The 19,710-nt window shown below is 43.6% G+C and overlaps 2 protein-coding genes across 2 annotated transcripts in view; one reads left to right on the top strand and one right to left on the bottom strand.

Moving 5' to 3' along the window:
• Positions 1-19,710, top strand: part of DGCR2 (DiGeorge syndrome critical region gene 2) — an 83,660-nt gene that overhangs the window by 4,030 nt on the left and 59,920 nt on the right. The window lies entirely within an intron of this gene.
• LOC123954586 (60S ribosomal protein L39-like) lies at positions 16,376-16,658 on the bottom strand. The gene has a single exon (XM_046025882.1). It carries the CDS (start codon positions 16,637-16,639, stop codon positions 16,391-16,393), a length of 249 nt encoding a protein of 82 aa, XP_045881838.1. The 5' UTR covers positions 16,640-16,658; the 3' UTR covers positions 16,376-16,390.

Here is a 19,710-nt window from a genome sequence, read left to right as displayed (position 1 = left end):
TAATGATTTCATTCTTTTTAGTTGGAATGCAGGGTTAACACGCTTTCCAACCTCACTAGCTAGCTAATGAATTCTCTCTCTCTTTTTTTTTAATATATAAAGAAAACTTGGAAATTTCAAAATTACAGAAAAGTTGCAGGAATAAAACTCATGCAAAGAACACGTGCATATCCTCAGACTTACCTGTTGTTAGCATTGTAGCTCATCTGCCTTACCCCTCATGTGTGCCCAGGTGCACATAATTTATCTTCTGAATGTTTGAGAGTAAGTGGGCCTTTCTCCTTGCACACTTTGGCTACTGCAGAGAGCAGGAAGAAGATCCTGGCACTTGGCAGCCCCGGGAGATGAATGGTGATGCCTCCCCACAGCCCTGTAACCAGCCCTCACCACAACCTGCTGTTGACTGGGCACTGTCGCTAGCTCCCACCTGCCGTGTGCTGGGCACCGTCACCACGGGAAAGTATTGAGGGCACAGGAAGCACTGTGGTTAAAGCTCCGGTTGGCCCAGGTGGCAGGGAGTCAGGTCATTGTTTCAGTTGGCCGTTCCAGTCTTTGGAACAGAAAATGTGCTGCTGTCGCACACTTCGCCAGACAGGTCTGCACCTTCTTGCCGCTGTTGCTTCGGCCCAGATTGCCCTTGCCTGCAACCTTCCTTGGTCCTGCTTCCTAGGCCAGCTCACCAGCACTTACCTCACTGCTTCCCTTCCCTGGGCAGTTTGGCAGCACTGAAGCTTGTCCTCCTCTTAGCCATCATGGCAGGTGATCTAGTTCTCGGTCGGGAGAACCTGCTGTGTGTGATTTCTTACCTCTGTTCCTCTGCCTGCCTTCGTGCTTGGCGTAGGGAAACATTGGTAGTCTCTTGACTGAGTGGAACATATCAGTGACAGCATGTAGGACTAGTAGATAGCAAGGGACTGGTGAAATGTCTTTTGTCCACTGCCAGATTGTTCCCTTCATCCCGTGTGCTTTTGTATTTGGGGTGCTGAGAAGTTGGTGAATGGTCCCTTCCTCTTCCAGTCTACAGAGTGGGTCAGTCATCCCGAGAACCCAATTTTGGGCCAACACTTTGCCAGAATGGTGGGTGGGCCCTAAGTATGGTTATTCCATGCTAGCTGTATTTTTGTTTCTGGTGTGATTTACCAGTTGACTCGGGGTGTTTAGTGAAAGTCAGTCACATCTTGTCCTGCTGCTCCAAGCTGGGCTATGTGTTGCATCTGTGTGGACATGGTTGCCTTGACAGGGCAAGTCCAGGGGAGGGTGAGTGGCCTGTGGGGCATGGTTGGAACGTCGTGAGCTGCAGACCCAGAGCGTCCTGGGGCTTCTGGGCATCAGCCTGGGAGGGAGGAAAGCCCAGGTCTAATGTTGCTTCACACAAGCTGTTTGGAAAAGGAATGACTGTGGTTTAGAACACAGTGAGTCCAGTGTGGTAGGTTAAGAGCATGGACCCTAGAGCTACATGGCTGGGCATCAGGGCGCAGTGTGCTGCCCACTCTGTGACTGTGCTGAGCCTCAATTTCCTCATCTGTAACACAGACATAATAAAACATACTGGAGAGAGATGCTGTGAGAATTAAAATCATTGTTTATAGAGCTTTTAACACATCTGACAAAAAGGCCATTCCTGTTAACTCCAAATGGACTTTAGAGAGTGTAAGGGACTCCCTGCCTCCCCCCCACCGCAAAAGTCTGGGTACATGGGTGTGTGGGCATAAGGACCTGTTTCTTGGGAGAGAGCCCCCACCTGGGAGGCAGCAGAGCGAAGTGGCTTTGAGCACTGTCTGACACACAGTGAGTGCTAAATGAGTCTAGCCATTCCCATGGTCTGAGAGGGGGTGTATGTGGCTTCCTAGAGCCCCCAAAACAGCCGCAGTGCTTTGGACAGGGCTAGGCTTGTTCATACTGACACGTTTTACTCTTTGTCACGTTCATGTTGTGTCCCCTGGGCCTAGTTTGGCACAGAGTGGGCACTCAGAAATCAGTTATTGAACAAATGCACAAATGGCTATTTATATTTTGACATAAAGAGCAGCAGCTCCCTTAGCCAGCGGGCCTCGCAGCTGCCCCTGGGGGGTGGTGAGGATGAGGGCCTTGTGGCTGCCTGCAGAAACGCCTTTGGTGGACCCATGTGTTGGGGGGGAGTGCTGCAGAGCCAGCTGGCCTGGGCCTCACACTGGGGGGAGCTTGCTCCTGTGGGGGTGAGCTGGGTGGCGGGGTGAGAGTAGGTGAAGACTTCCTCACGGATCCTCGTTGAAGTTCAGCAGCCACCCAGCCTGGGGTGGGGGTGGGGGTTGGGCAGGAAGACTTTGGGGTGGGTGGGTGGGGCTTCCTCTCTGATGGATGTGCTGGGCACGGAGGCTTGGGAACCGACTTCCCCCTGCAGGAGGACATGGCTTGCCCTTCCCTGGGCCATTGCACAGCACAAGTCTTCTTTGAGAGCTGGTGGGTGCAAGAACTGCCATACTTGCCCTTTGGCTTTCTCTGCCTTCTCTGTTTGGTGTGGCCTTAGTTTCAGCCAGCTTGGCCTGGTCATTGTCCCTCGTCTGTGCCCCTGCCCCCTCCAGTCTCTCTCTGTAGGCTGTCTTCCAGATCCCTTGCAGCCAGCCATCAGTTTGATCACCTTGTTGTCTGTCTGCCTGCCCTCAGCTGTTGACTACTCTGTGTTGGACAGGACAGGGCTGAGAGCAGAGCCCTGGACTAACAGAGCCTTCAGGTGTCCACCCTATTCTTCCCTGTCTTGGAAGCTTTGTTTCCACAAGACCTTCCATAGGAGTTTATGGCTATGGAGAGGATTGCTTGGGGCTCCCTGGGGCGCTGGATAAGGGGCAAGAGCCACTGCAGAGGTCATCCCAAGAGGATCAGCTTGGGAGATGGGAGGTTCCAGGACCTTCATTGCTTAGACTGACATCAGGTCCTCTCATGCAGAGGCCTTTTTTTTTTTTTTTTTTCCTTAAGATTTTATTTATTCATATGACAGAGATCACAAGTAGGCAGAGGCAGGCAGAGAGAGAGGGGAAATCAGGCTCCCTGCTGATCAGAGAGCCCGATGCGGGACTCGATCCCAGGACCTGGAGACCATGACCTGAGCCGAAGGCAGAGGCTTAACCCACTGAGCCACCCAGGCGCCCCATGCAGAGGCCTTTTGAGTGCTACTGGCTGCTTCCTAGGGTCTCTGGGTCTGTTAATTTATCCCTGGCTTTGTGGTCTTACAGTGCAGAGTGAGAGGCCTGGAAGTACCTGAGAGGGATGAGGTTCATTTAGGGCCAAGGCAGGCTTGTGCTGCAACCCTCAGTGGTTTGTGGGCCACTCCTTCAGATGCTCCCTTCACCCTATTAGTGCGGGTGGGATGCACATACAGAATGAGCCACAGTGAAAACCCAGGACAGTTTGGAAAAATGATGATTTTCTTTTTAATGTTTACAGAAATTTCATACATAGACTATTTTATACAAATGGAATTATACTTATTATGTAATTTCTTGAGGTTTTCAGTGGACAGTGTTCTGGAGATCTTTGTAGGCTAGCACACGTAGCTGTACTACTTTTTTTTTTTTTTTTAACAAGATTTTGTGAGAACTTTCCTCAGTCTTACTTTGTTTTGTCTGTAGGGTCTGGTTCTCGGAGAGGCCTCTTTTTTTTTTTTTTTTCGGAGAGGCCTCTTAACCTAAACTTTTCATCAACCAGAAGCTTTAGTTTAGTGAGATTTACAATTAGAGGTGGCATGGCTGATAGGCTGGGGTTCCTAGCTCCTAAAATACATAGGCAGTACTTCCAGGGCTGTTCCCAGACCCTCATGTCTTTGTCTCAGTCTAAACCTCGGTCTGCAACAACTCCAGGTTGGGCTCCTGGTTTTCACATGTATTTATGCTATAACTCAAATTTGTGTGCTTATTTATCTAAATGGCATGATTTCACCAAAGATAATTTAGAATTAGAGTGGCCATTTAGGGGAACATTGACATGAGCAAAATCATTCAGTTGAGAGGTCCCTTAAGAGCAAAAATGAAACTAAATCCCAAAGACCCAATGGTCAGCATTTTTTTATTGGTATGAGGAAGCTTAATTCCAAAAAGAATTAAGATGTCAGAATATCTTCCTTCAAAGGGAGGCAGAGGGATACTTCATTCTTTAAAAAACAAAAACAAAACTTTCTACTTTGGGAATGTGCATACATACAGAAAAGTTGCAAAGTTCACCTAGATTCACCAATTAACATTCGACTCATCACACATTTGTGTGCACGGGCATGTGTGTACAAATGTATTTTGTACTTATGGGGAAACTACTTGAAACTATGTTGTAGGCATCATGACCCTTCATTTCTAAGTCCCTCAGTGTGTATTTCCTAAGAACAAGGCCATTCTTTTATCAGCACAGTGTAGTTGTCAAATTTAGGAAGTTTAACGTTGATATAGTACTGTTAGCCATGTTCCCATTTTCCAGTTGTCCCATTACAGCGTATTTTCCGAAGCCAGGATCCAGCCAGGGGGGTCATGTATTGCATTTAATTTTGATGTCTGTTTCATATTTTAAAATCTGGAACATCTTCCTGTCTGTCTTTTGTGTTACTGATTTGTGAAAAAGTATGGTCAGTCATTTTATGGACTGTTCCTCATTTTGGGTTTATCAGATTGTTATGATCAGATTTAGTTGATGCATTTTTGGCAGGTACAGTCCCCCAGATCATTGAGTCCTCCTCGGTGCATGCATCTGGAAGCACAGCCCATCAGCTTGTCGCAGGAATGGTGATACTAACATTCATCACGTGGTAGGGTGGCATTGGCTTTTGGGGATTTCTTTGTGGGAAAAGTGCCTTTCCATCTTTGTGATTGGCAGGTACTTGGTAGGGAGATAGCCTTACCCATTGTTTTTCAGCATCTGTTAATGATTCTTGCATGAATCAGTTAACCACTGTAATAATTGCTAAATAGTGATGATTTTCTTTTTTTAGTAGTCTACTATAAAAGAGGGCTTCTGTTTTTCATTTTTTTACTGTCAGTATGGATTCATGGATTCTTTCTATTCAATTGTTATAGTCTGTTATTGTCATGGTTCATTTTGATACTTCTATTGTAATTGATATATTAAAAGGGAAACCCCTTCAGGCTGATTTCTGCATCCTTCTGACATGTCCTCATTTATTTTGAACATCCCTTATTACCAGGCTCATCTTGTATCTTTCCTGCTGCAGGCATTTTTCCATGGAACTCTGGTTCCTTTTAATGGAAGATGATATTTAGAAGCCAGGATCTTGGTGCTGGGCGTGTTCTTTGCTACTGGAATATTGCTGCTGCCAGACCTTTCAGTCCAGCTGGGGTGTGTGTGTGTGTATGTCTGTCTGTCTCTGTGCATCTGTGTGTATGGATGTGTCTGTGTATGTCCCTTTTTATGTGAGTTCGTACTGTTTGTTTTTGTTCCAACCCAGCATTATGGGATCTTGCTTCCTTTTCCTGTTTCATATTTATATCTCCCTTTTTTCTGTAGTGAGCTCTGGCTTCCAGCATCAGTAGATTTACTTGTTTGCTTAGTCCTACCCTGTGCACAGAATAGTTTGAGAAGAGCTACACCCATTACCACTACAGCAGCAAACCAACTCAGTACAATTTTGGGTTTTTTATTTCCTTTTTGCAGCTCTTTCTGTCTTTAGCCTGATAGTATATGTACGATATACTGGGTCCAAAAGCTATTTGGATTAATTTTTTCTCTCTCTCTTCCTTGTGTTTGTTACACACTTAGGTTCAGAACCTTGTTGATTTGGGGGCACCTGGCAGGCTCAGTTAGCAGAGTGTGCGACTCTTGATCTCAGGGTCTTGAGTTCAAGCCCGGTGCTGGGCATGGAACCTAGTTGAAATTAAAAAACAAAACAAAACAAAGAAACCCAACTGTTGATTTGAAACCACCTTTACTAAATAAAGACTATTGAGAGAAGTGATTATTAGAATGGTATTATAATAAGCTTCTACTTCGTCACAATAATCGGTAAGGAAACATTTCCTTTTTGAATAGGTTATGTTTTCCTGGCTAAGTTAAGAATCATTTTTATGACTAGGTTTTACACTTTTAACAAGTCAGCACATTAGTGTAAATTGCTATTTGCTTAAGATATTTTTTCCAGTCTTGTTTGTCTGGTTTGAAGAGAATTACGTATGTTGAATAAATTACCACTTAGCATCAGTAAAGAGAAAGGCCAAATAAAACATAACAAAAATTATATTCCTTAAATTTTAACATTAATAAGTGCTATTAATTAGTTCTTTAAATTTGTTAATCTTAAAATCTGATGGAGTGTATTAGAAATTACTTTATAGTACTAACTACACTGTGGTGTCCAGGATTGGATCCTGGGACAGGAAAAGGACACAAGTGGGACAACCAGTGGAATTCCAATAGTCTGGAATTCAGTTCATTGAAAGGTACCAATGTTGGTTTCCAAATTATGCCAAATGGTAGTAGTGTAAGATAATTAACAACGGGAGAAACTGGATGAGGGCATGAGGGCGTATGGGAACTTTCATTTGAAAAGTTACTTTGTAATAAGTGAATATTTAAAAATGAGTTACTTTTCATTTCTAAGAGTCCCAAGACCTTGTTATCCTAGTTTTGTCAGTGCAATTTTGGCAATTCACCCTTTCTAATTTCAGCTGCTGCTTTGGGAAAATAATTGGAGGGTTTAGATGTCTGGGATCATTTGAGCCCAAGTTTGTTTAAAAAGTTCCCAGTTCTGGGGCACCTGGGTGACTCAGTCTGTTAAGCATCTGCCTTTGGCCCGGGTCATGATCGCAGGGTCCTGGGATCGAGCCTCATGTTGGGCTCCCTGCTCATTGGGGAGTCGGCTTCTCCCTCTGCCTCTCTCCCTGCTCATGCCTATTCAGTCATTCTCTCTCTCAAATAAATAAAACCTTTAAAAAAAAAAAAAATCCCAGTTCCACCATCCTCCCCATCATGTGTGCCACATTCTGATAGTCCCTGGGGGGTGTGGTGATGTGGGCGAGCTGTCTGAATATGGGGTTGAGCTTGGCCCAGGAATTTGGGCATAGTTGTGCACATACTTTATCCGACAGTCCTATTTGGGAGGGAGGCAGTGAGGCAGGTGGTAGGTCCATTTTAGGGATTGGGATGCTGAGGCCCAGAGAGGATAATTAACATCACCTGGTGGCCAGTCACTCAGCTTTTAAGTAGAAGCAGCGGAAACTGGAAACCGAAGATTGCTATCTTGAGCCAGGTGCTCTACCTCTTGCACCATGCTTCCAGAATAAGATGAAAGAGCTCCACGGCAGTGGGGCACTGAGTGGAGATAAATGCACCACCATCTGGCGCCCACCTGCGAAGGAAGAGGCTCCCTCTCAGTGCTCGTGGCTTCCGGCTCCACCAGCATCTTGTGTGGACACTGATGCTGTGTCACAGCTCTTTGGACCTAACTGACCAGTTCCAGGAGTTAGTGTTTTAGCAGCCTCCCCTGCTGATATCAGCACCCTCTGATTGCAGCCAAGAAAACATGGACATTTTAAGAAGCTTGGAAGTCTTGTTAATCTTACCTGTCACCTCCTTGTGGATTTTGAACCATAAGGCTATATTATCTCTTAAGAAGCATTAATAGAAGTTAATGATCAGAACAAGATATTTAAAAAGATTTCATATAACTAAATGTAAAAGTGGTATTTCTTTTAAAAACCAGAAAGTAACGCCAAAAATGATTAGGACACACAATAAAACAATGTTATAAAATTCTGTCTAGTTGCTGTTGTGTGTTTCTCCTTTATAATTGCAGTGTGAGGTGTGATGCTCTTTTTATAGAAAGCACGTACTCATATCAGCCTTATTTTACAGATGAAGAAACAGCTTGGAAGAGTAAGTGACTTGCCCAAGGTCACACAGCTTATAAGGGGTGGAGCCAGTATGTAAAACCCCGGGCAAGCTAGAGCTCACGCTCCACTGTTGCGCAGCTTCAGTAGGTACTTCGTTACCCCCAGTTCTTTTGCCCTCTGCTCCCTCTCATCTCTTTGCTCCTGACTTTTCAACTTGGACTTCCTTGCCCACCCACTTTTCTTGACATCTTCTCATAGCCTTGGCCACCGGCGTCACGATGCTCATCCCCCATCTCAGCTGTCCATGGCTGTGTCTTCACAGCTGTCCTTCAGGCAGCCTCGCACTTGGCTTGCGGGGAACCAGAAGCATTCCCTGTTGGCCTGGTCCTGTATATTTGGCCTTGGTTCTTGGCTGCTCTTAGTATTATTGTCTTTATCATCACCACCATCCTTGTGCTACCCTCCCACCCATTTCTGAGCATCGTGCTCTCTGCTAAGCACTAGAAGTGCAGTAGCTTAGTGAACCCTAATGGTAACCCAGCTTCTTGGATAGAGTTTTTGATGTGTTGAGGCCTACTCTTGGTTTTGGTTCAGAAATAAGTGTGTGAAATGAAACTTTCAGGCTGTCATTGTAATCTTTGAGTATTCTTTAAAGAGGACCACTAGTGTAAAGCTGTGTGCTTTTGTGAGCTTTTCTTGCAGGTGTCAGCTTTGTCCCCACTAAGCTAACCTGAGCTGGGGCAAATCTTCTGATGACTGGGCCTTAGTGTCAGTCTCCTTTTAGAGTGCCTCAGACTTATAGGCCTGTTTTCTTGCAGGAGTTTATTCGGTGTTAATATTTCCCTTGTGGCTTTAAAATCCCTCCATGTCTTGTCTGTCCTTGTGTCACCTCATTTTACGTATCAGAAATCGGCCCTAGGAGGGATATGAGGAGACCTCATCTTGTTTTCTCTAAGTGGGGTAGTAATAAAACTGACCTCAGAGGATTGTTAACTGGGTCTAGGGAAACAAGGTATAAGTTATTTGTTTTTTTTAATTTTCAAGTTGTGGTAAAGAACATAATATAAAAGATACCATTTTAACCATTTTTAAGTGCACACTAGTGTTAACAAAATGCACCCTGTTGGGCAACAGATCTTGAACTTTCCAATTTTGCAAAACTGGAACTCATTAACCCACTGAACAACTTCCCTTTTCCTCTTTCCCCCTGCCCCTGGCATTCCAATTTTTAAGAGTTTGACTACTTTAGAAACCTCATGTAAGTGGAATCATGCAATATTTGTCTCTTTGTAACTGGCTTATTTCACTTAGCAAAATGTCTTCAAGGTTCATCCATGTTGTAGCATGAGATAATTTCCTTCTTATGGTTGTATGGTATTCAGTGCATGAATATATCACATTTTCTTTATCCATTCATCTGTGAGTCGTTTAGATTGCTTCTGCCTCTTGGCTGTTGTAAATAATGCTGCATTGAACATGAACATGCAAACACCTCTTTAAGATCCAGTTTTTGATTCTTTTGGATACATATCCAGAATTGGGATTGCTGGGTCATATGGTAATTCTATTTTCAATCTATCATGGAACATCCATACTGTTTTCCATGGCAACTGCACCATTTTACATTCCTACCAGTAGTGCACAAGGGTTCCAATTTTTCGTATTCTTATTACTTATTATTTTCTGTTTTGTTTTGTTTTTTAATAGTGACTGTCCTAAAGCGTATATAGTAATACCTTGTTAAGGTTTTGATTTGCATTCCTCTAATGATTAATGATGTTGAACATCTGGTCATATTCTTGTTGGCCATTTATATATTTGGAGATATGTCTAACTCACATCCTTTGCCCATTTTTTTATTTTTAAAATTTTTATTTATTTGAGAGAAAGAGGGTGTGCATGTGTGCATGCATGGTGTGGGAGAGGGTCAGAGGGAGAGAGAAACTTAAGCAGACTCTGTGCTGAACATGGAGTCTGACATGGGACCTGATCTCACAACGATGAGATAATGAGCTGATCGGGAACCAAGAGTCAGACACTTAACCAACTGTACCACCTAGGTGCCCCCCTTTGCCCATTTTTAAATTGGATTATTTGTATTTTTGTTGTTAAATTGTAGGAGTTCTTTATATATGCTGGATACTAATCCCTGTTCAGATCTATGGTTTATAAATTTTTTCTCATTCTGTAGATTGCCTTTTCACTTTGTTATTTAAGTTTGATGTAGTTCTTTTGGCTCTTTTTGCTTTTATTGCCTGTGCTTTTGGTATCATATCCAAGAAATCACTTCTTTTTTTTTTAAGATTTTATTTATCCACTTGACACACAGATCACAAGTAGGTGGAGAGAGACAGAGAGAGGAAGGGAAGCAGACTCCCTGCTGAGCAGAGAGCCCGATGCGGGGCTCGATCCCAGGACCCTGGGATCATGACCCAAGCCAAAGGCAGAGGCTTTAACCCACTGAACCACCCAGATGCCCCTCCAAGAAATCACTTATAAATCCACTGTTGTCTTGTATTTTCTTCTAAGGTTTTATTGGTTTAGATATTAGGTTTATAAGTCCTTGATCCATTTTGATTTAATTTTTGTGTATGGTGTTGGGTAAGAGTCCAACTTCATTCTTTTGTATGCAGTTATTTTCCTAGCATTATTTGTTGAAAACATTGTCCTGTCTTCATTGAATGGTCTCAGAACCCTTGTCAAAAATCATTTGACCATATACGTGACAGTTTATTTCAGGGCTCTTTATTCTATTTCATTGGCCTATATATCTGTGCTGTTGCCAGTAGCATGCTGTTTTGATTACTATAGTTTTGTAATATGTTTCGAAATAAGGAAGTGTGAGGCCTCCAGCTTTGTTTTTCCTTCTCAAGATTATTTTGGCTGTTCCAGGTCATTTGAGATTCTGTATTAATCTTAGGATAGATTTTTCTATTCTGGAAAAAAAAAAAGTCATTGGCATTTTGATAAGGATTGCATTGAATCCATAGACTGCTTGGTTCATATTGACATCTTAAGTCTTCCATTCCATGAACATGGGATGTCTTTCCATTATTTGTGTCCTCTTTAATTTTAGTAGTGTTTTGTAGTTTTTGGTATACTCATGTATCATCTCCTTGGGTTAAGTTTATTCCCAAGTATTTTAAATAAAATTGTTTTCTTAATTTCCTTTTCAAGTTGTTCATTGTCAGTGAATAGAAATACAACTGATTTTTTTGTGTGTTGATTTTTGTGTCCTATGACTGCTGAATTTATTCTAACACTTTTTTTTTTTTTTTTTTTTGGTGAAATCTGTAGATGTGACATATGACCATGTCTTCTGCAAACATGTAATTTTACTTTTTCCTTTCCAATTTGGATGTCTTTTATTTCTTTTTCTTGCTTACTTGCAGAGTGGTTATGCTATTTTACATTCCCATCAATATTGCATAAGAGTTCCAATTGCTGCACAATCTCAGCAACATTTTATGTTGCCAGACTTTTAAAAGTTTAGCCTTTCTGTTGTAGCATGGTACCTCGTGGTTTTAATTGCCTTAACCTTGAATGATGTTGTTGAATACTTTTCCATGTCCTTGTTAGCCGTTCATATATCTTCTTTTGAGCTCTGTTCAAATCTTTTGCCCATTTTTTATGAGCTGGTTTGCTTTTTTATTATTTATATTTTTTATTGAATTATAGGAGTTCTTTGTATATTCCAGTTTTTTTTTTTTTAAGATTTTATTTATTTATTTGACAGAGAGATCACAGGTAGGCAGAGAGCCAGGCAGAGATGGGTGTGGGGGAAGCAGGCTCTCTGCTGAGCAGAGAGCCCAATGCGGGGCTCGATCCCAGGACCCGGAGATAATGACCAGAACCAAAGGCAGAGGCCTAACCCACTGAGCCACCCAGCTGCCCCCAGATAAAAGTTTTTAGACAAATATGTTGCAAATGTTTTCTCTTAGTGACTTAACCATTCATTTGCTTAACTGTACTTTTTTCTTTTATATTGTTGTTTATTTTATTCTTGCTTAACTGTACTTTTAAAAGTGTCTGTTTTATTTTATTTTTTTAATTTTAGTACACTAAAATTCCTTTTTGATATATCCTTTGAGCTTTGACAAATGTGTAGGGTCATGTAACCAGTCCCACAATGAAGATGCAGAGCACAGTTCCATCATGCCAAAATTCCCTCATGCTGTTACTTTGTAGTCAGCCCCTCTCCCTACCTTGTGGTTTCTACCTGGTAACCACTGGTCTTTTGATGAATTTCAGCTTATAACATTGTTTTCTTTTATAGATCATGCTTTTAGAGATGTCTGTAAGCACTTTGCCTAATCCAGCTTCACACAAAGATTTTATTTTTTTTCCTGCCAGAAGTTTTAGAGTATTAGGTTTTACATGTAAATCTTTGGTCTGTTTTGAGTTAATTTCTGTATCCAGTAAGGCGAGGTATGGGTCGAAGTTCAGTTTTTGGTATGTGTATGTCTGGTTGTTTCACCACCACTTGCCTAGGGCTTTTTTCCATTGAATTGTTTTTGCACCTTTATAAAAAATTGGCCACATTTGTGTGGGTCTGTTTCTGGGCTTTGTATTCTATTCCATTGATCTACATATCTTTATCACACTTTTGATCAAAAAAGTTTTAAATTTTAAAGTTTATCTTTTTTCTTTTACATTTACACTTTCTATGTTGTTTTAAAAAAGATTTTATTTTGAGAGAGAGAGAGCATACAAGCTGGGGAAGAAGCAAAGGGAGAGGAAGAGAATGTCAAGCAGACTCCATGCTGAGCATGGAGTCCGACGTGGAGTTCAATCTCACAACCCTGAGATCATGACCTGAGCTGAAAGCAAGAGCCAGAGGCTCAACTGACTGAGCCACCCAGGTGCCCGCTTTCTATGTTTCTCTAAGAACTCTTTGCTTCCCCAGGGTAGTGAAGATCTTCTGCTTCCTTTCTAGACTTTGAGCTCTGTGAAGGCAAAGGCTGTATTTATCATTCTGCTCATCTTGCTTTCATTTAGTGCAGTGCCTGGCCTGCAGGAGGCACAAGGCTGTGCTAACAGATTCTCTTAAGGATTTAAATATAATAATGTATTCGAGGCTTTTTATACACTGCCTGGCACATCCAAAATGAACATACAAGTATCTGATCTTGCTCTAGCTGTTTCTCTTGGAATGAACTGGTTACACTGTGTGATGGCCTTCATCAAAATGTGGTGTGAGTGGTGGATGAAACAGCCAGTGGATGTTACATGAGTTGTGAGATGCTATTACTCCAGCTCTACCCCACCCTCTCGCCTTACTTGTCTTACTCCCACATTTGAATCCTCCCCCACCCCACCCTCCGTAAAATATAGACTAATCAGTCTTCAAAGTGTGTCATTCGTTTAATGATGCTTGGCGAATCTGCCTCTTTCCTCTCGTCCAGTCACATCCTTTTCCTCCGAGTCTCCCCCTCCTCTTCTAAGATAACTTACTTGAAGCAGGGCCTTCTTCTCCAGACATCTACTTAAGGAGAAGCTGGAGGACAAGGCAAGGCACATGAGCTAGTGTCCCAGTTGGGCAGTATCTGAGGATAGAAGATACAGTAAGTGATGGTCACTTCATCTTTTGGTGTGGAAAATGCTTGTGACTTACAAAAAATAAATACTGAAGTTTGGGCCTTGTCACTTTGTTCTCGTGTGGTGGTTTCTAGCCTCAACCTTGTGATTCCTTGGCTGATAGGAGAAAGTGGCTTCCCCGGAGCGTAGCAGCCCCATGCTATCTCCACCCCCTCCCCGTCAGCTGTCACAGCAGAGCTGGGTCACCTCCCTGTCCCTGCCAGGCAGGTGGGTGACAGGGGAGCAGGGGATGTTCTTGCCCAGACTCAGCAGTCAGAGGAGCCGCCCTTCCCATGTGGAGGGCTGACTGAGGGTGATTCTCAGTGATTCTTCTCCTGCCCCAAGGCTATTTGGAAATGGGTTTGGTGGTCACAGTGACTGAGGAGCAACTGACATTTGAGAAGGCATAGCAAAGAATTTTGGCTGTATTTCAAAACCGCAGTATTTTGGTACATTCCTGGCTGGCCCTGCAGGTCCTATCCAACAGTCAGACACTCCTCGTCTCTGGGGATTTGTATTGCTGACCTCCATGGAGGCACTGCGTGTCGTAAGTCCTGTGCTTTTTGTCTTAACAAAGAAAAAATGGGTCAGAATTGGAAAGTTTGGACCTAGCCCTCTGAGGAAGGATGAGTTAGCCACGCCCAAATCAGAATGCAGGGCATTCTCTTGGGGGTGGCTGTGATTCCCGACTTGAGTCCTGTTTCCCACTTAGCCAAGCTGATTTTGGGATAGAGATCTGGACAAAAGAGCCAGATAGAGCCTGCCTTTTGGTTTCTGTTCTGCTGCTGTCAACTGCCATGGGAATGGAGCAGGCAGGTCAGCCCTTTTGTGAAATGAGCTGATTGGTCTAGATGGGTTTTCTGTTAAATATAGCAGTCTCTGGCTTTCCTAATTTCAATTTTACTAGTAGAACTTCCATATAGTAGTCTTCATGAGCCACACACGTCCCACTCCTCCTTGGATGCTAGGCCCTTGTGTGTGAGTATCACAGGGCCAGTTGATCTCTCTGTTCTTCTGTTGTAACTCTGATTCCTCCCAGAGCCCATGAGTGCCCGGGCCTCCCATTAACAGCAGCCTTAACTGGGCTTTGCTGCTGAGTCGCGTGGCAGGGTGTGCTGTGCAGAAAAAGCCCCTGGTCCCAGCTCTCTGCTCACATCTTCCCTTTCTCCAGGTGTGTTCCTCGGAGAGGATTTGCCTCTTCAGAGCGCCTCACAGAATTATTCCAAAGGGCAGAATACCTGAACTGTTCAGCAACCAAGAGCCGCCACATTGTGCCAGGAAGCAGAGAGGTTATAGGCAGTCTCTTTGGTGCCATGAAGTGACAGCCCCTGGGAGAGGGTTGATGGGACTGCAGGGGTAACCGTAGGGACTGGTGAGCCAAGGGTCTCAAGAACCTGAATGGAGGGGTCATGGGGGGAAAGCTGGATGGAGGTGGCCCTTTGCCTCATGAAAAGAAAAACGACACTTAGAACACTGTAGAGAAGGCAATGAGTTTATAATTTAACACAGTTTATTCTAGAATGATCTCCTGAGAACTGTCCTGAATGCCTGGTAATGCTGTCTTCATCATCTTGTTCTGCCCTTCTAGAACCATTCCCTATCCTGCTGCTGATGGGTGTTTTGCTGAAGGTTTCCACTGCCTGCAGCATCCAGTCCTGGAGCCATAGCACATCCCCCGGTGCCTTTGGTCTTATCTCCTGCTGAGCCCCAGCTAAGCAGAGAGCTCCTTTCCAGGTTTGGTGGCACTTGTCCAGGCTGCAACCTTGACCTTTAGGCCTTCCCTGTGGTCTCTGGTGGTGCATGTGCTACCCATCCTGAGGTCTCATTCAAGCCCCTTATTCTTCTCCTCTTACCTGAGGACACAGGTAACTCTATTTCAGAAGGCGCTCTTAGCACGTATGCCCTGTGTTTTGTATTTTAGTGACATGTGTTATCAGCAGTGATCTCTGTCCCCTCCTAAAGCTGTCAGGGGCAGTGGCCTGGCCCAAGGTCCAGCCAGGGAGCACCAAGTTCCTGACATGGTGCTGGACAGGGCCCAGCACCCCACAGGAACCATTCTCCTGGACCTGTCCTGTCACTTACGCAGTGGAGCCTTATTTTCAGATCTCTCCCTCTGTGCTGGTGTGTGGTGTGGGGCCAGATAAATATGCCTTTCCTAGTCCTGCCTTGGGTGGGGGTGGGGATGGGGATGAGACCCAGGGAACAGCCCCTCTGGGAAGCAGCTGTTGCTCTTTCTAAGGGAGAATGTCTGAGCGGTCTGTCGGAGGCTGCATTGCCCACCTGGGAGCGGGTCTGCTGGGAGACTGGGGCCTCTTGGTCCCCTGGGTGGGCACTCCAGCAAGGCATGGAGGGCTGTGTCCGACGATGCATTGGAGCCAGCTGGGGACCGTGAGAGGGGATGGGATGTAGTTCTCTCTTGCATTTCCTGGCTGGAAGTTTTTGATTTCCTGAGCTTAGTGGCTGTGGACTTGTGTGCTTCTGGTGTTCCCTGTCTTCCTCTATTTCTCTGTGGGCAGATGTTAGGAGAAATCAATTCCAAACAATTAAGGCTGCATACTAAATTTCACACAGTAATTTGGGACAGCTCAGCTTACATAATTTAAAATGAGGCCAAGGCTTGCTGACAAAGAAGAAATTGAATCCAGAGAAAGAATCTGTATTGGAGAGGCTTCTAAATTTCTACAGGGCCTGAATCCTCAAATTCCCAAACGTTGCATGTCTCTGGCAGCTCTGCGAGGTCAAAACCATATTCATAATAGTAGCAAGAGGTCATTAGCTGCTTTCGCTCATTATCTCACCAGTACACAGTGGCACTACCGGAGGCCACTTGACATGTGATTGATGGGTAATGGGTTTTGTGCTTAGAATCCTCTCTCCCTCTCAAAGGATTTTTTTTTTTTTTTTTAAAGCTGAAAGACCTCATTTACCAAACCAACCCACTGGTGCAGAGCTATAGTAACAGAAAAATCTTTCCCTGCTAAATGGTATCTATTGCCCAGGCAGAATGGTGTTTACAGGGTGACGGAATACAACACACGATCTTCAAGGAGCTTAATGAAATACGTGGTGCCCATTAGGTGTGTCATCGCATGATGTTGGACGCCTTTGAGACCCAGCTTGGTTCTCCTCCAGTGCCTCCTCTTGGAGTTGTACCTGATTTTATTACCAGTTTTCATCTGAATCCACTGGGGGATGGGACGATTCTGCTTTTGTTTCTTGGCCAGGAATCGCTTGATCCTGAAAGTCTTGTGAGAAGACATTGTCAATAACAGTCAGCGGCACACAGCAGGATGGCGGCGAAAAAGAGCTAAAGGATTTTTTTAAAAGCCATGGTAAAATCCACACAAGATAAGATTTACCACTTTAGCTGTTTTTAAGTGTATATTTCAATGCCATTATGTACATTGACACTGCTGTGCCACTGTCACCATCCCTCTCCAGAATTCTTTTCATCTTCCCAAATTGAAACTCTGTCCTCATTAGACAACTCTCCATTCCCCCTCCCCCCAGCCCCTGGTAATCTCTGCGCTCCTTTCTGTGTCTGAATTTGACTCCTCTAGGGCACCTCATATAAGTGGAATCGTTAACAGCATTTGTCCTTTTGTGTCTGGCTTGTTTCACTGAGCATAATGTCCTCAAGGTCCATCCTTGTAGCACGTGTCAGAATTTCCTTCCTTTTTATGATCTGCTAATATTCCATTGAAGAGATACATCACATATTTGTTCGTTCATCTGTTGGTGAATGCTTGGGTTGTTACCACCTCTGGCTGTTGTGAGTAATGCTGCCATGAGCATCAGCGTATAGGCATCTGTCTGAGTCCCTGCCTTCACCCCTTTTGGACAAATAGCTAGGAGTGGAATTGCTGGGTCATATGTTTTAACCCTTTGAGTCTATGTTTGGGAACCTAGTATTCACAAAATTTCTTGGTTTTAATTTCTAATACAGTACATATTGGTAGATATAACGCACATAAACCGAAGATCTTTGGGTTCCTTAGAAATTTCAAGTGCATAGAGGGGTTTGGGAATGAAAACATTTGAGAACCTCTTAGTCAGAAGTTCTCATTTTGGTTCTGTGGCCTTGCACTTCTATAGTTGGACATAGATTATTTTGAAAAATGTCAACAGTCCCTTGGCTAGGAAGGGCCTGCCCAGGTCTCCCATTTGTTAGCCAGGGTATAGGCATCACAAGGGAAGGTTTGGGGCAGACCCTTGGCAAACCCAGTAGTGGGCAGAGGGGTTGACTGTTCTTGAACAGTTTTAGATGAGGCAGAAATTGTGCTGGACGCTTTACAAAGGGACTTGGGAGGATAGTGAGGAAGAAAAGGAAAAGGAATGTTGATTTGCAGCTTGAGTTATTGCAGTGAGACCCATCAGAATTGCTGGGTGACCTGCCAAGCGACTGACTGTGTGTCAGTCCCCGCCACAGGAGGCAAGCTCTGTCATATCCTAGGTCCACCTGCTTTGTTTACCAGTCTTGCCCAGAAGAGTTGCCTGGCACGAAGTGGTGCTTGGTAAATAGTCTTCAAATGAGTGATTCACGTGTATTAACCAGTGACTCACAGGTTGGATTGCTGTCAGAAGAGCCCCAGCACTATAGGCCTACAGGCGAGCCAGGAAGTGAGAGAACCTTCCCTGTGGAGATCAAAGAACTGTTGACACTTTGTTACAGACTTAAGAGAGGGAGATCTTTGAGCAGTTTGGTTCATCTAACATTTAGTAAATGCCCCACTGTGCTAGGTGTTGGGTATGGGGTGGAGGATAAAGATTTATCCCTACACTTAAACTCTAGGACAGGGTTTGGCAAAAACTCCGTAGCTGGCTGCTTTTTTAAAAAACATGTGTCTGCATGTATCAACAGCTCATTCCTTGTATGTATGTGTGTGAGACAGAGAGAGAGAGAGTGAGAGAAAACACAAGCGGGGAGGGGGGGAGGGGGAGAAGCAGACTCCCTGCTGAGTAGAGAACCTGACGTGGGCCTGGATCCCAGGACCTGAGATCACGACCTGAGCTGAAGGCAGACACTTAATGGACTGAGCCACCCAGGTGCTCAGCTCGTTCCGTTTTATTGCTGAGTAAACAGTCCACTGTACTCTGATTTGTTTATCCATTCACTTTTTTGGACATTTGGGTTTCTAGCTTTTGGCTCTTACAAATAAAATTACTCTTTGTATGGACATGAAACTTTCATTTCTCTTGGGTAAATGCCTGGAAGTGGAATGACTGGGTCATATAATTGGTGTATATTCAGCTTTCTACAAACTATCAAATTGATAGCTTGAAAACTTTGTTTTCAAAGTAATTTTACAATTTTACACTCACACTAGCAATATAGCAAGTTTCCAATTACTTTGCATACATGTCAATACTTGGTATCATCACTCTTTTTAATTTTAGCCATTCTAACAAGTATGTGATGGCATCTCATTATGATTTTAATTTGCATTTCCTTAATGACTAATGTTGTGTATCTTTTATGTGCTTATGTGCCATCTGTGTTTCTTCTTTGGTTAAATGTCCTTTAAAATATTTTGCCACTTTAAAGTTATGTGGGTTGTTTTATTATTATTGAAATTTGAGGGTTCTTTATATATTTTGGGTACAAGCCCTTTATCAGATACTTGATTTACAAATGTTTTCTCGTAATATGTGACTTGTCTTTTCATTTTCTTCACAGTGTCTTTGAAGAAGAAAAATTCTTAATTTTGATGAAGTCCAGTTTATCAACTTTTTCTTTTATGGATCATACTTTGGCTATACGTATAGTACTTTGGCTGTATCATATCTAAGATAGATCAAGCCCAACATCACAAAGATTTTCTCCTGTGTTTGCTTATAGGTGTAATAGTTTTAGGTCTGTGATCTGTTTTGAGTTAGTTTTTGGTATAAGGAATGGATCAAAATTCATTTGTTCCTTTTTTATTTTTTGATGGATATCCACAGTTGTTCCAGAACCATTTGTTGAAAGGACTGTTCTTTCTTCACGGAATTGCCTTTGTATCTCGATTATAAATCACCATCACATATGTGGTCTTCTTTTTAGACTCTGCTCTGGTTCCGTTGATCTCGATGTCTGTCTTTGATGCTTATGGCGTACTCTCCCCCCCTCCTTTAAGATTTTATTTATTTGTTTAATTTATTTGAGAGACAATGAGAGAGGGAATACAAGCAAGGGGAGTGGGAGAGGGAGAAGCAGGCTTCCTGCTGAACAAGGAGCCCAATACGGGGCTTGATTCCAGGACCCTGGGATCATGACTTGAGCCGAAGGCAGACACTTAATGACTGAGCCACCGAGGCACCCCAGTGGCACACTATCTTGATTACTGCACCT

Source organism: Meles meles, chromosome 12 (assembly GCF_922984935.1).
Source record: "Meles meles chromosome 12, mMelMel3.1 paternal haplotype, whole genome shotgun sequence".
NCBI lineage: Eukaryota > Metazoa > Chordata > Mammalia > Carnivora > Mustelidae > Meles > Meles meles.
The sequence above is the reverse complement of the archived record's forward strand: the minus strand, read 5'-3'. Positions and strand labels throughout refer to the sequence as shown.